This window comes from Cervus canadensis, chromosome 13, assembly GCF_019320065.1.
Source record: "Cervus canadensis isolate Bull #8, Minnesota chromosome 13, ASM1932006v1, whole genome shotgun sequence".
NCBI classification, from domain to species: Eukaryota; Metazoa; Chordata; class Mammalia; order Artiodactyla; family Cervidae; genus Cervus; species Cervus canadensis.
The window spans coordinates 44,057,124-44,070,334 of NC_057398.1; the positions used below are offsets into that span (position 1 = coordinate 44,057,124).

General features: G+C 40.7%; 1 protein-coding gene across 1 annotated transcript; it reads right to left on the minus strand.

Annotated features, from left to right (window-relative positions):
- Positions 1–1,715: 1,715 nt before the first annotated feature.
- CHML (CHM like Rab escort protein) lies at positions 1,716–11,122 on the minus strand. Its single transcript, XM_043485381.1, has 2 exons — positions 10,780–11,122; positions 1,716–6,371 (listed from the first exon to the last, which is right to left on the minus strand). The coding sequence occupies exon 2, from the start codon at positions 6,040–6,042 to the stop codon at positions 4,087–4,089; it is 1,956 nt and encodes a 651-aa protein (XP_043341316.1). The 5' UTR covers positions 6,043–6,371; positions 10,780–11,122; the 3' UTR covers positions 1,716–4,086.
- Between the last annotated feature and the right edge of the window lie 2,089 nt (positions 11,123–13,211).

Genomic DNA, 13,211 nt, shown 5'->3' on the forward strand with positions numbered 1-13,211 from the left:
AGCCTTTTTTCCTTTTAAAATATTTTCCTGGGCATATGCTACTCAGAGTGAGTTAGATCTATCAAAAGACAGACTGGTTATAGGGTTCTTATTATATTTTTCTAAATAGTTCTTCAAAAAACTAATATAATAATGCTACTGGTATGAGGATACATGCAATTAAAATTGTTTTGCATGAACTATGTCAAAGTTGCTTAGTTTGCATTTTTGATATTAGGAAATCTGAATACCATTCTAAGAATTGACTTCTATTTGTTATCTTTCTGTTTGAACTTAATTCTTTCATAAAATTTGCCTAGTAAGCCTTATGGATTTGCATTTACCTTTTAAAAAATAGAGTACTTTATCCTTGTATAATGCAGGTAGGTTTTACCCCATATCTTGAAATGCAAGAATCCCTTTTTCCTCCTAAGTTAAAAAGACATATCTTTGCTTGCTTATTAGCCTAAATTATCATAATTCTGTCAAATTATATAAATCATCCATCCATCCATGTTAAGTGGAAGTGTAGCAAATTTACATAGTAACTTCACCTTATTGCCAGTTCTTTGGACATAATTTCATTTACATTAATCCTCACAATAATTCTGAAAATATTATCTCTACTTTATAGATGATGAAATGAAAAGTAGGCATGATTTTCCCATAATTATACAACTGTAAGCAGTAAAGTGAGGACTACAATTTTGGTTTTCAGATTTCCTATTTACTTCCCTTCCATTATACTAGAATGTAGTTCCTTCAATCTGCTTCTACATAAGCATCTTTCTTAATTTATCCCAACATAGTTGTGTAACTTTCTTTAAATGGCTTGCATATACTAATACCCAAACACTTTAAATTGTTGGAATCTAGAAATAAGATTAATTTTTAAATGTTATATATCCTGCAATTTTCTGAATTAGTCTTTTATGTTTATGATACTACAGGTTTCACTAGTTTAAAAGTCATACTAATAGAAAATATTTGTGCTTATCTTTCTCATTTACATATGCTTATTAAGGATTTATTACAATGATGAGTTTTCTTCAACTATATATAAAAAATAGTGCCCAGATTATTTAATTTCTGGTTGAGAATTGCTTCTTATTTTTCCCTAACAGGAATGATATAAGTTCTTGGTTTTCATAATTACTTATCACAATGAGAAACCAACAAAGTCATTAACAGAGATAAATAAATATTTTTATTAATATTTTTAAAGCTACCTGTAGTTAATACTTTGAATTTTTACTTTGTTCTGTTGATATTGATTTAATGGTTATTCTGTTGAACACTAATCGCATAATTCTGAGTGACAGTAAATAACTATTTTTCATTTGCTAATATTTTGCATTTGTTCAGATGAGACCTTTTTCAAAATGTTTTCCTCCTAGTACTGAGGCCATATTAACTTCAAAATGCAAGTGTTAGTATATCATCTTTCTGGTACATAGATATTATTTATTCTTTGAACATTTGAAAAAGTTCACCAATAAGCCCATAACAGTAAAATGGCTTTGTCAGAAAATTATACTAGGTTGGGACTTCCCTAGTGATCCAGCGGTTAAGACTTTCCTTCCAATGCAGGAGGTGTGAGTTCAATTTCTGGTTGGGGAGCTAAGATCCCACTTGTATGCCTCACAGCCAAAAAACCAAAAAATAAAAAGGAAGCAATATTGTAACAAATTCAGTAAGGCTTTAAAAAAATGGTCCACATCAAAAAATTAAATAAATCTTTAAAATAAAGATTTTAAAATAAAATAAATCTTAAAAAAAAAAAGAATGAAAAGAAAATTATACTCTCCTCTAATTTTTAAAATGCTTTTATTTGGTAATAATTTTTTATTTCCAATTTATCTGTATTCAAGTAGGAAAGTAATAATACGTTCATTTGTTAGTTTTTAAAACCCTTATTTTATCTAATCTAACATTTTCCTGTTTCTATTACTGTGGTTCTATCATCTTTTGCAACATCTCATTGATATTCTCAAATTCTTATGAATAAAAATATTCCTCATATTGAAATTAAAATATTTTCAATAGGTCTGGATTACTTTCACTTCCATTTAATTTAACATCTCAAATTCTTTTGCATTTCAATAACTAATTTTTCAGTCTATTTCAGACATTTCAGTTGTTTTGATAAGTATAAGCCTAGAAGCCAACCAATAACATATTTGCAATAACAGATTCAAAATATATATATTAATATCAATTCATGACTTCTCTACTTCAGTAAGTTGAAATTTACTTAAATTGTTCTTGTTTCATTTTCCTCACATATAGAAGAGCAACAAAAGTCTATTTAGAGCATATTTTGCTCTAGTAACATGTTACTTTTTATAACATCATAATCAAAAGATAAATTAAAAAGGATAATTGTGTTAAAGCTTAGACAAATTCTACGTCAGTGAGATCCATAGCTCTAAGTTACATGTATTTTTAATTAATCTTTATTTTCCTATTTCTCTGACTCAGTAATAAGCTGAGATGTCTGCCTACTTTGCTTCACTAGCAATGCTGGACTCGTTCTCATGAGCCAGTAATCTTTTCTTTCTCCTTCAGTGCCTACACTCTTCTAATAGTTAATATTAGTTGAAAGATTTTGAAATCATGAAAGCCTGGATTTCAATGTTGGCTCTGCCACAAACCCAACTCAGAGTGAATTATTGTCTTTATTTCCTCTCTGAAAATGTATTATCACAGAGTTGTTGAGAAACTATAATGAGAGAGTACAATAAGTGCATAGCACATAGTAAATGCTCTGTTCCAGGGCAAAAAAATGTAATTAAAGGGCTTATTTCCTATAGGATTATCATTCTCTGTCTGAGGAATGAAAATGGTGACTTAGGAAGGAAGTTTACTTCTTCTGACAGTTCCACAAGCTTGCCCTGCTAGAACATAAGCAGCTTTATAACTTCTGGTGGTTCTGGAAAAAAAATGTTTCTATCTTCTAGATAACAGCTAAGAGGCAGGAGCTGATTATGAAGGCGTGCACCTTGTTACTTGCTGGGACACAGCCAAAGGGACATGGTAAAGCTTCCTCCGATTGACTTCTAACAACTGCAGTGTTACTAATTAAAGTGGTGGGGCCAACAAGATGGTGTGCTTCACTTTCATTGAGAAATCCTGGGAAATCTACTCACAGATGGACTTTTAAAACCATCTGTAATCCTAGGTTAAAAATGCTTCACTCAGTTTCCCCTTAGCAATTTCAGAACAGGCATTCTGAAATATCTTTTCCTGGAGCAGTTTATTTTTTCTTTAGCCTGAATTACTTAGAAGTTCTTTTCTTTTAGGTGCCAGAGCAGTGCTCTGCAGAAATTTTCTAAAGTATTGAACCAGAACTAATCTTTCCCCCTAGATTTTCTCTGGACCAAACCTCCCAAGAATGAGCTTTGCAACTATTAACTGAACTCTCTGACTCTTTCCAACAATGTATAAGACTGGGGTGACATCACTACCTCATTGATTACAAGGGTCAAGCAAGAGAATTAAACTGCAAGATGCATTCTAAACATCACCTTCACAAATAAAAGATCATGCAAAACTATTCTTCCAACAATTACAAACATATTTTATCACATTGGCACTTGCATTAGTTGCTATTGCTGCTACCATATCTATATGTTTATATTATAAACAAAAGACCCACATAATTTCCCCTGTGTGTGTTTCACTACTCAGAGGTGGTAGCAACTGTAATAGCTGTAAAAATAATTAAAATATTCTTTAGATATCACCATTCTGTAGACAATAGTGAAATTTGAAGATAATCAGCAGATTTAATATCATTTTCCTTTAAGCACCACTGCTAACATGGAACTCTCACATATATACCCAGTACTAAAATAAACCTAATTCTGGGTCATGGAGACCTTTCTGAAACAAAAGCAAGTCCAATAACCAATAAATCAGTTACTGATAGGTTAACAAAGGCATCCAATGACTGGAAGTCACAAAGAGAATTATAAACAACATCTGCATGGCATTCATCATATAACCACATCTAATTACTCATACAGGAAACTGTCCTTTAAATGAGAATATTCTGATGCCAGGACGAAGACCCAAAGCAGCATTTCCAGTTTGTTTTTTTTCTTTCTAGTTTTGAAGGTGCTTCCCTGAACTTTCTAGGTTTTTGCTCCCTTCAGAGGATTCTAGTTTGGCCATTATTATATTATTGGTTCCAAGAGGCTCTGCTGGCTTTTCATCACTGTCGAAGAAAATGTCTTCCGGATTTGGAGGCGGGGGGCAGAATTCTTCACTTGGAAAGATCTCGTGGAAGAGTGTTTCAGCTTGCTTGACGGCATGCTCACTTCCGAGTCCACAGTCAGGCCCAGTGCAGACATAAACGTTGGAAGGCAAGCCACTATAAGAGCTTCGGCTGACTCCCGAGGAATCTCTCATGTTAAAATAAAGAGCCCACAAGAGTTCTGGCTTTGGAAGTTCTTCCTGGTCTACTTCTGTCTCAGAATACGGGGTAAATAATTTCTTCACCACTGATTCTAAGTCTTCTCTTGCTGTTTTGGAAGATGAACAGGTCAGATGCACCAGGTAGGTGTCTTTCATGCATGTCATGGTTGAAGAACACAATTCAGTGATTCGGACAGCATGCGCTCCTGGTTCCACCGGAGGTACTGTCAAAATGGAAATCTGCTGATCTGAATCTGTCTTTAGGACAGACTGATCCGTAATGAGCACTGCCCTGGAGATCTGCTTGTACTGCACACTCGAACATGTTTCCTTAGACAGGTAACTATCCTCCACAATGAAGTATTTAGCATTGATCCTTTGACCAAGGTGATCTATAATTGCTTTACATCTTCCAGATTCTCTGTCAACTACAAGGCATTGTACTTTATGGCGAAGACAATATATTCCACCGAAAACTGCACACATCCTGCAGAAACACTGGGGAATTTCGCCTTGGCCATATAAGGGAAATAAAAAGGGAGTGTTGCCAAACCGTCCAAGACACTGAAGAAAGTTTTTTGTTGCTTTAAGGCCATCTACTGTAGTGCAAGATGATTCTGACGTCATGGCAATCGAGTGAAGTATAAAATGTTGGAGGCTGGGGGTTAATTTTTTGGTTTTCAAATACTCTGAAAATGAGCATTGTGTGAAAGCTTGGTATTCCTCTGGATGTTGTTCATAATCTAAACAAAATGTAAGAAATTTCATTAGCATCCTCTTTTCAACCATACTGAGCTCTTTGCTATTAAAGACATCTGCTCTGGAACAAGGCACCTGCTCTACTTTTCCTTCTCGAAATGCAAGAATCCTAGTGACATTTTTAAATTCTGCGTAACGACTAACATTTGATTTGATTAACAGATCAATTAACAGTCCTTGAGAATAAAGCAGCTTCGATGACAGATCAATATTAAACCTCCTGCCTTCTTTAACTATTTGAGAGTAAGTAATCCTCTTTCTCTTTGGTGGCACACTGATGTCTTCCAATGCAGGTTTGATTTCATCTTTAATGCCATCTGAAACTGTGTGTTTATAAGTATTATACACACAATATTCTTCTTTCACAGAAGTTTCTGCTGTATCAGTTATTTCTTCATTGTTTTTTGGAGTGTCTTGTGTAGGCACTTCATAGCTAGTAACATGTGATGAGTGTGTTTCCTCAGACAAGCATGCAGAATTCAGAGGTTTTATGAGGGTACTAGATGCTACACAAGAAGGATTTTTCTGCAGAGCATCAAGCTCTTCAATATTGCCATCCATGCCCTGAGTGGCATAACAAAAAACTTCAGCATGTTGAATGGTTTCATCCTTCTTGCAAAGAGGGATGGCTTCTTCTGTTTCATGGATCATGTCTTGCCATGCAGCAGGGCTTTCTTCCCCAGTGTCACTGTTTTGCCGATGTTCCTTCAACCAGGACAGCAATCCTGGAAAGCTGAAACTAGCCCAGTTTCCCCCATAGTAACTTTTTGAATCGAGATGCAGAACCCTTTGACCACTTCTGGAACATGCAGCGGCAAGGATGGATTCAGGCAGACCTGTCCCCATCACTATCACATCAAACTCTGTTGGGAGACTGTTGGCCATCCTGGAAAAGTGTCTGGTGACAACTTCTAATGAAGAAAATGTGCATGAATCTGGGCTGAGGGTTCAGAGAAGGTGTGAATATGCTGTAATAAAATCTCTCCTTGTGATATTCCAGATCATCCCAGAAATACTGAAGTTGCAGGTCCCAGGTATTCAACTGCTACCCTTTTTTAGTATTATTTTCTTATAGGTCAGTAGCATAAAACCATGATAAAGTACATCTAATATCTGAGAATAATAAAACAAGTATACGGTGTTCATTTCTGTGTTTCATCTTAGCAGCGAATGTCAAAATGTATCACATATGCATTTGTGAATGGAATTCTGCTCTGAAAGGAGAAAATTCAAGAAAGAATACAATTATAAACAATACTAAGAGAATAATAATTTCAAGCATCAATAATTATAATCCTATGGAGCACGACTTGATATCAGGACATAAAATTCTACTAAATCAAGTCATTACATGCTTTCTTACATGTTTTCTAACTTCTTGAAAATAAGCAAAAGATATAGACTCCTCCAAGTCAGGCAATTCAACAATGAAGAATGGATATAACAACATCCCACAAAAATAAAGAATTAGCGTAATACAATTCTATAACTTTTGGTTTTAAGTATTTGAATAAATGGTACACAACTAGGAGATTAAATTGCAAGTAACATGTGGCTCCACTGTGTTTATGGAAACATACTATATACTATGTGCATGCTGCTGTGATTATGCATATTTCTGTGGCCCATACAGTCTGTGGATGCTTCTAAGACAAATGAATAGAAGACTTTCTCATGCCCCACCCACCCTTAGGCTCTTATGGGAACAACATGAGACTATTTCAATTGAATGGGCCACTGCTATAATCAGAAGAGGATTAATTCAATAAAATAACTAGCATATTAAAATGTTTAGGTATATAAAAGAATCAGTCTACTGAAAACGTATTTGTAAGAAATCCTTATATAAATGTGCATACGCACAGGTGTGTTTTTTAGGTGTAAGTTAAAAAGGAAAAGTCCTGGGTCCATATGTTAAAACACTGCAATATAAAATAACATCTACTTCATTGGAAGGACTGATGCTGAAGTTGAAGCTCCAATACTTTGGCCACCTGAGACAAAGAGCTGACTCACTGGAAAAGATCTTGATGCTGGGAAAGATTGAGGGCAGGAGGAGAAGGGGACAACAGAGGATGAGATGGTTGGATGGCATCATTGACTTAATGGACATGAGTGAGCAAACTCTGGGAAATAGCGAAGGACAGGGAAGCCTGGTGTGCTGCAGTGCACGGGGTCACAAGGAGTCGGACACAACTGAGTGACTGAAGTACAGCTTCTAAAACCCATGTCAACATAGGGTGACGTGTATTTTGTGAGACCCTCGCTCTGAGACTGAATCTCTTCATCTCAAGATGAAGGTCTGTCTAAACGTTCTCTGCCACGATTAGCATGTTGTTTGTTGCTCTTATTTTTGAAGGGGTAGGAGGTGGTAGTAAAGAAAGTCTCTCCTGTTAATCTGCAGCATCATTCTGGTTGTATTCCATGTGCAGAACACCTGCATGGTGGGAGGTGTTGCCAGAGGTGCAATAGCCAAAGGGCTGAAAGGCATACTCACCTGGAAGTTCTTAGGTTGAAGTATTACACGCACCACATGCATGGTGGCCTTTCTATCACTCATCATTGCATGGTAAGAGTGAGTTTCTTGAGCTCTGATTTTTCCTACTGCTACACTTACTGAAACCTGGATCAGTGCATACTGGGCCTGCCTAGGCTGAGATGACTAATTATCCTGGATACCCATATAACAAGCCATTCAATTGGAACTTAAAGTGACTAATTCACTGAATTGACAGTTCAGTTTAAGTGAGATGGCAATCTTCATTGTCTTGTCTGATCAAAGCCTCTGATTGAAGAATATTAGGGATTCCACTTGCTTTCAGCATTCCCTAAGAAACCAGGAATTGAGCACAGAATGAAGTGGTTGCCTGGCCTACTCATATATATATGTGAATTACTTATTCTGCTTTCTTCCTGCAGGGTATGGAGAGGAAGACAGAACCCATGAGGGTATGTGAAGAAGCGTAACCATAGTATGTACCTATTTTGGGCTTAGAAGGGGATATAGCAGAGGGTTGGGAGTAAGAGAGAGGATATAAGCCATAAGTGCTGAAACCAGCCACCTCCTAACCTACAGGTATCAAAGGAATTCTTGTAATATAAGGCAGGACAGGACAACCTTAAAGAACATTGAGCTCAATTACCCTGTAACCCCAGGTAAGAGAACTGATGGTTGGAGAGATTAAGTGACTGGGAGAGTCCACATGATGGGTTAGCCACAGGATTGAGTGGGACCCATGCTCACACCATCAGGCCAGTGGTCTTTCCACTTGACAGAGAAGCCTCTCTAGAAGCCTCTGAAGTAAGCAGTCACTTTTGATATTTTAGAATGTCCTGCCCTTCACTACTCCAGGGTTAGTTCTTGCTTAGGGCTAACAATGAGGAAAGCACCCTCCCTCTCTTTATCTTTAACTCTTACCTAGAAGCACAATGTTTGGAATTTACTCCAGAATCTGCCTGTCAATGCAGGAGACACAGGTTCCATCCCTGGGTTGAGAAGATCCCCGGGGACTGTGGCAACCCACTCCAGTATTCTTGCCTGGGAAATCCCATAGACAGAGAAGCCTGGTGGGCTACAGTCCATGGGGTCACAAAGAGTCAAACACAACTTAGCAATTAAACAACAAAAATGTTTTCAGCTCTATCATAATCCACTATTGATCTGTCTCCCAGGGCTTGAACAAAATTCAGAAGGTTCTGTCCCAGCGTTTCCACCTCTAACTTAAAAGCAGGTTAAAGTCACTGTTGAAAGCACTAACTAAATGCCCAGAAAAAGAGAGTAGTGGTCAGGCAAAATAGTGTGTGGTGAACATTTCTAGCAGTCTTAGAAAATCCTTTCAGACTGGGGTGGGAATGGAGCAGGGATGAAGAGGGAGGAAAAGGATGGAAGAGAAAAGGAGATACAGTAGGTTGAGGCCACAAGATAGAAGGGATGAGGAAGAAAGCAAATGCTGGTACTAATAAAAAACTCAACATACCCCTGTTTCCAAACTCCCAGGCACTGAGTTAGAATAGAAACTGAATTTCCCAGCACAGAAAATGCACTTCTTGAAGATAAGAACTTTAAGTGTTTATTGGGGAAGGGGTAGGTAGTAGTAGAATATTAGAATCATTGAGACAATCAAATAAAATTATGATTTCTATGACATTTTCTTGTGTCCCTCAACATATAAAAAAGGAATCATAACAAATATAATATCAGGGTTTGTCATCACATAGAAGGTTGGTGAATAAGAAAATACTCTTGATAATGCTGCTGTTGCTGCTGCTAAGTCACTTCAGTCGTGTCCGACTCTGTGCGACCCCATAGACCGCAGCCCACCAGGCTCCCTTGTCCCTGGGATTCTCCAGGCAAGAACACTGGAGTGGGTTGCCATTTCCTTCTCCAATGCATGAAAGTGAAAAGTGAAAGTGAAGTCGCTCAGTCATGTCCAACTCTTACCGACCCCATGGACTGCAGCCTACCAGGCTCCTCTGTCCATGGGATTTTCCAGGCAAGAGTACTGGAGTGGGGTGCCATTGATAATGCTACAAAGATCTTATTCTTGTAAACTTGCCAAGATGAAAGCAGTAATGAATTATCAATGAATTTCAGGATTTTTTTTTTAAAGGAAATTTAAGACCTGAGAAATATACATTTCTATTTCAAACTTTTGTACAAATGAAATTTCTGGAGCACATACAAAATGATAATTTCTTTTCCAACCTTAGAAAATAATGTCTTCAATGAAATGCTGGGTGGTTCATCCCTCAAAATGCCAAGTGTCAGTGAGACTTAAATCTTGCATCTGGATTAAGAGTACTGTATTATCAAGTTCTATTTTAATGAAACCTACTGGTTTCACAGCTAATTATATGTTCATTTTGAGCTGGGATTCTCTCATCCATTTGCAATCTCACCTGAGACTTTCGTGTGCTGGAAACTATAAGGAAGAAAACACAGAAAAAATAGCTAATAGGGTATATGCCAATGTGCATTCTGAGGACCTGAACAAAACTATCTCACTTCCTAGGAAGCAGTCAAAGGTTTACAACTGCTGATGGGCACATTTTTAAAAAGAATTTACACATCGCGACTATGTTAGGTTTATACCTCTCATTTTAGAAAATTAATATAGGGATTAGATCTCATCACCGTCTCCCAACTTTCACAAGTCAATCACTTTTGCCCTTGAATCTCTTAACCCCACGGCCCTTAATTTCTTTCCTCAAAGTGTATAAGCTATTGTCTCGTGCCCTGTTGAATTAAATGAGGAGACAGAAAGCAGAGAAGCAGAGGAGCAGGACAGCGACCAGAGATGGGGTATGGAGGAACTGGGGCCCCTGAGGAGCGGGGGCTGCAGACAGGCTGGGGTTTGGGTGGGCGTGGGGCCTGGTGAGCACTGGGAAAGCGAGCGCGTGAGGAAGAGGTCAGCGGGGGAGGAGAGGTGGGCGGAGGGGGTGAGATGGGGGGAAGGTGAGATCACCAGAGAGAAGTCGGGGCTGGGCAGGAGGGGAGGTCAGAGGAATAGAGGTCAGTGGAGAGGTGAAGTCAGGGGAGCCCCGCCGCGAGGCTGAGACCCGAAGCGGGAGGGGGCGGGGCCGGGAGCAGGAGAGGGAGGGAGGTCCACCCGGATCACTCACCTCACAGGCTGTTGCTGAAGCCCACTCGCCGATCGTGGTGCTCCCCACCCTGCTGCCCCTCAGGGCGAACGAGAAAGCCAGCGCGGCCCGGAGGACGGGCGGTAGCAGATCGCCGAGGCTGACGTGGAGCAGGAGGAGGCGGGCGGGGTTGCGGAGCCGCGGTAACTTGAGGTAGATGACGAGCACTAGCAGGTTGCTTCCCACGCCTGGAAGCCCCACGGAGCCAAGCAAAAGCACCGTGCTGACAGGCGCCCTCGCTGACAGGCGGGGTGAGGCTTGACTACCCCGCCCTTCCGGCTGCCGCCGCCGCACCTCCCTGCTGGCACGACCTGCGCCGGCGCGCTTGCTTCTGGGCGGGGCGCAGGGCGCCCTGTGGCACTAGAAGGTTTTAGATGCGTCTCCACGGCTTTGCCCCGCCCCCGGCGCGCCTCGTAACCCCGCCCCTTCCCGCCACTGTAGTCCCGCCCCGACTCGCCTTGTAGCCCCGCCCATCCCGGCGCACCTCTAATCCCGCCCCCTGTCGCAGTCTTGACTGAGTCCGCGCGCTCTCGGCCCTTCTCTCCCGCCCCAACCTGTATTCCGGCTCCAACTATCCCAGTCCGTGAGAGCCGGAAGGGAGATCGACCTCGGTGGCTCCTCACTTCGCATCCCCACCCCTACCCCAGCCCAACCGGAAGACCTCTTGGCGTTCACCGTTCACTCACTCGTTCAGGAACATTTATGGGTTTCTGGCCCACCACGTGCTCACGAGGGGGTTATACGAGCGACCCCTAGCCTTGGCTTCTCCCCTTCCATGAAGCTGTTAGGAACCGCTGCCAAATGGTGTCGCACATTTAATGCAAACCCAGGCAGCACCCCAGGCCTGCTCATATTGTCCTTCATGTTCTCCCTGCAGTAGAAATGGATACACCCCGTCACTAAGGCCCTCGCTGCGTCCACCTTCCAGCTCCGCACCACATCTAGCAGGTGAAGAGGTGGTCTCTGTGTTTGAAGCAGAACACTTACTCTGACCTTTTATACTGTGAAAATAGATGGCAAGTTAAACACAGGTCTGTGAACCGATCTGTCATTACAGGGCTGCACCACTGCCTCTACGCAAACCCCAAAAGGGCCCAAGGAGGATGCAGTCACTATCCAGACCCGCAGACTGTCCTGAGCACCGCTGGCCTGCACAGTGTCTGCGCAAGGGCAAAGGACCTGCCCTCCACGAAGGTGTGTGCCTCCTCCCACCTCTACTCAAAGGATCGGTTGAGAATGAGTAGGGTCAGTGAACTCCCATAACAAGTGTTTTGGAGGTAAGGTCTAACCGTCAGGGCAGGGTTGCTCTCCATCATGGTGCATTGAGCAATAGCTGAGGGGCAGTGTGCTCTGCCCTCGAAATCTTGATTTGTCCTTAAGGCTTCCAGTCTGGACTTACCTGTGAGATTAACCTACTCACTTCTTAAAAAAAAAAAAAAAAAAAACCATATAATTTTGTATTTTAGATTTATGCAACCATTTAACAAGTTCTATATATTTAATGTTGACTATGTTTACTGCCTAGTCTACAGTAAGGTCTCAATAAATATTAGTTGAATGAATGAAGAAGGACTCATATTTTTCCCTAAAGCATTCATTCATTCATTGGTGCTGAGTCCCTGCTCATAAACTTTACATTGTGGTGGTGTTGGGAGAACAGACAATTATCAACTAAGTACATATATAGTGTTGTGAAATGTGGCATTAAGAAAAATAAGGCAGGGCTTTCCTGGTAGCTCAGTGGTGCCAATGCAGGAGACAAGGGTTGGATCCCTGGTGGGGGAAGATCCCTCATGCCTCAGCAAGTAACACTGTGTGCCACAGCTATTGAGCCCTTGCTTTAGAGCCTGGGAACCACAACTACTGAGCCCTGCAGCTACAGAGCAGCCCCTGCTCACACCGCAGTGAAGACCCAGCACAGCCAAACACAAATAAATACATAAAAATTTTAAAAGATAAATAAGGCAGATAATTCCTAATTATCTTTAATTCCTAAAGGAAATCAGTCCTGAATATTCATTGGAAGGACTGATGCTGAAGCTGAAGCTCCAATACTTTGGTCACCTGGTGCGAAGAACTCACTCATTGGGAAAGGCCCTGATGCTGAGAAAGATTGAAGGCAGGAGGAGAAGGGGATGACAGAGGATGAGATGGTTGGATGGCATCACTGACACAATGGACATGAGCTTGAGTAAGCTCCAAGTGTTGGTGATGGACAGGGAAGCCTGGCGTGCTCCAGTCCCTGGGGTCACAAAGAGTCGTACATGACTGAGTGACTGAACTGAAGGCAGATAAAGGGTATTTGGGAGGGAGGGCAGAGTTTGTTATTTTGTATAGCATGGTTACACATAGCCACCCTGAGTATAACAGGCACAGGGTAGATGTAATGGAATGGGTCCATGCTTGACATATTG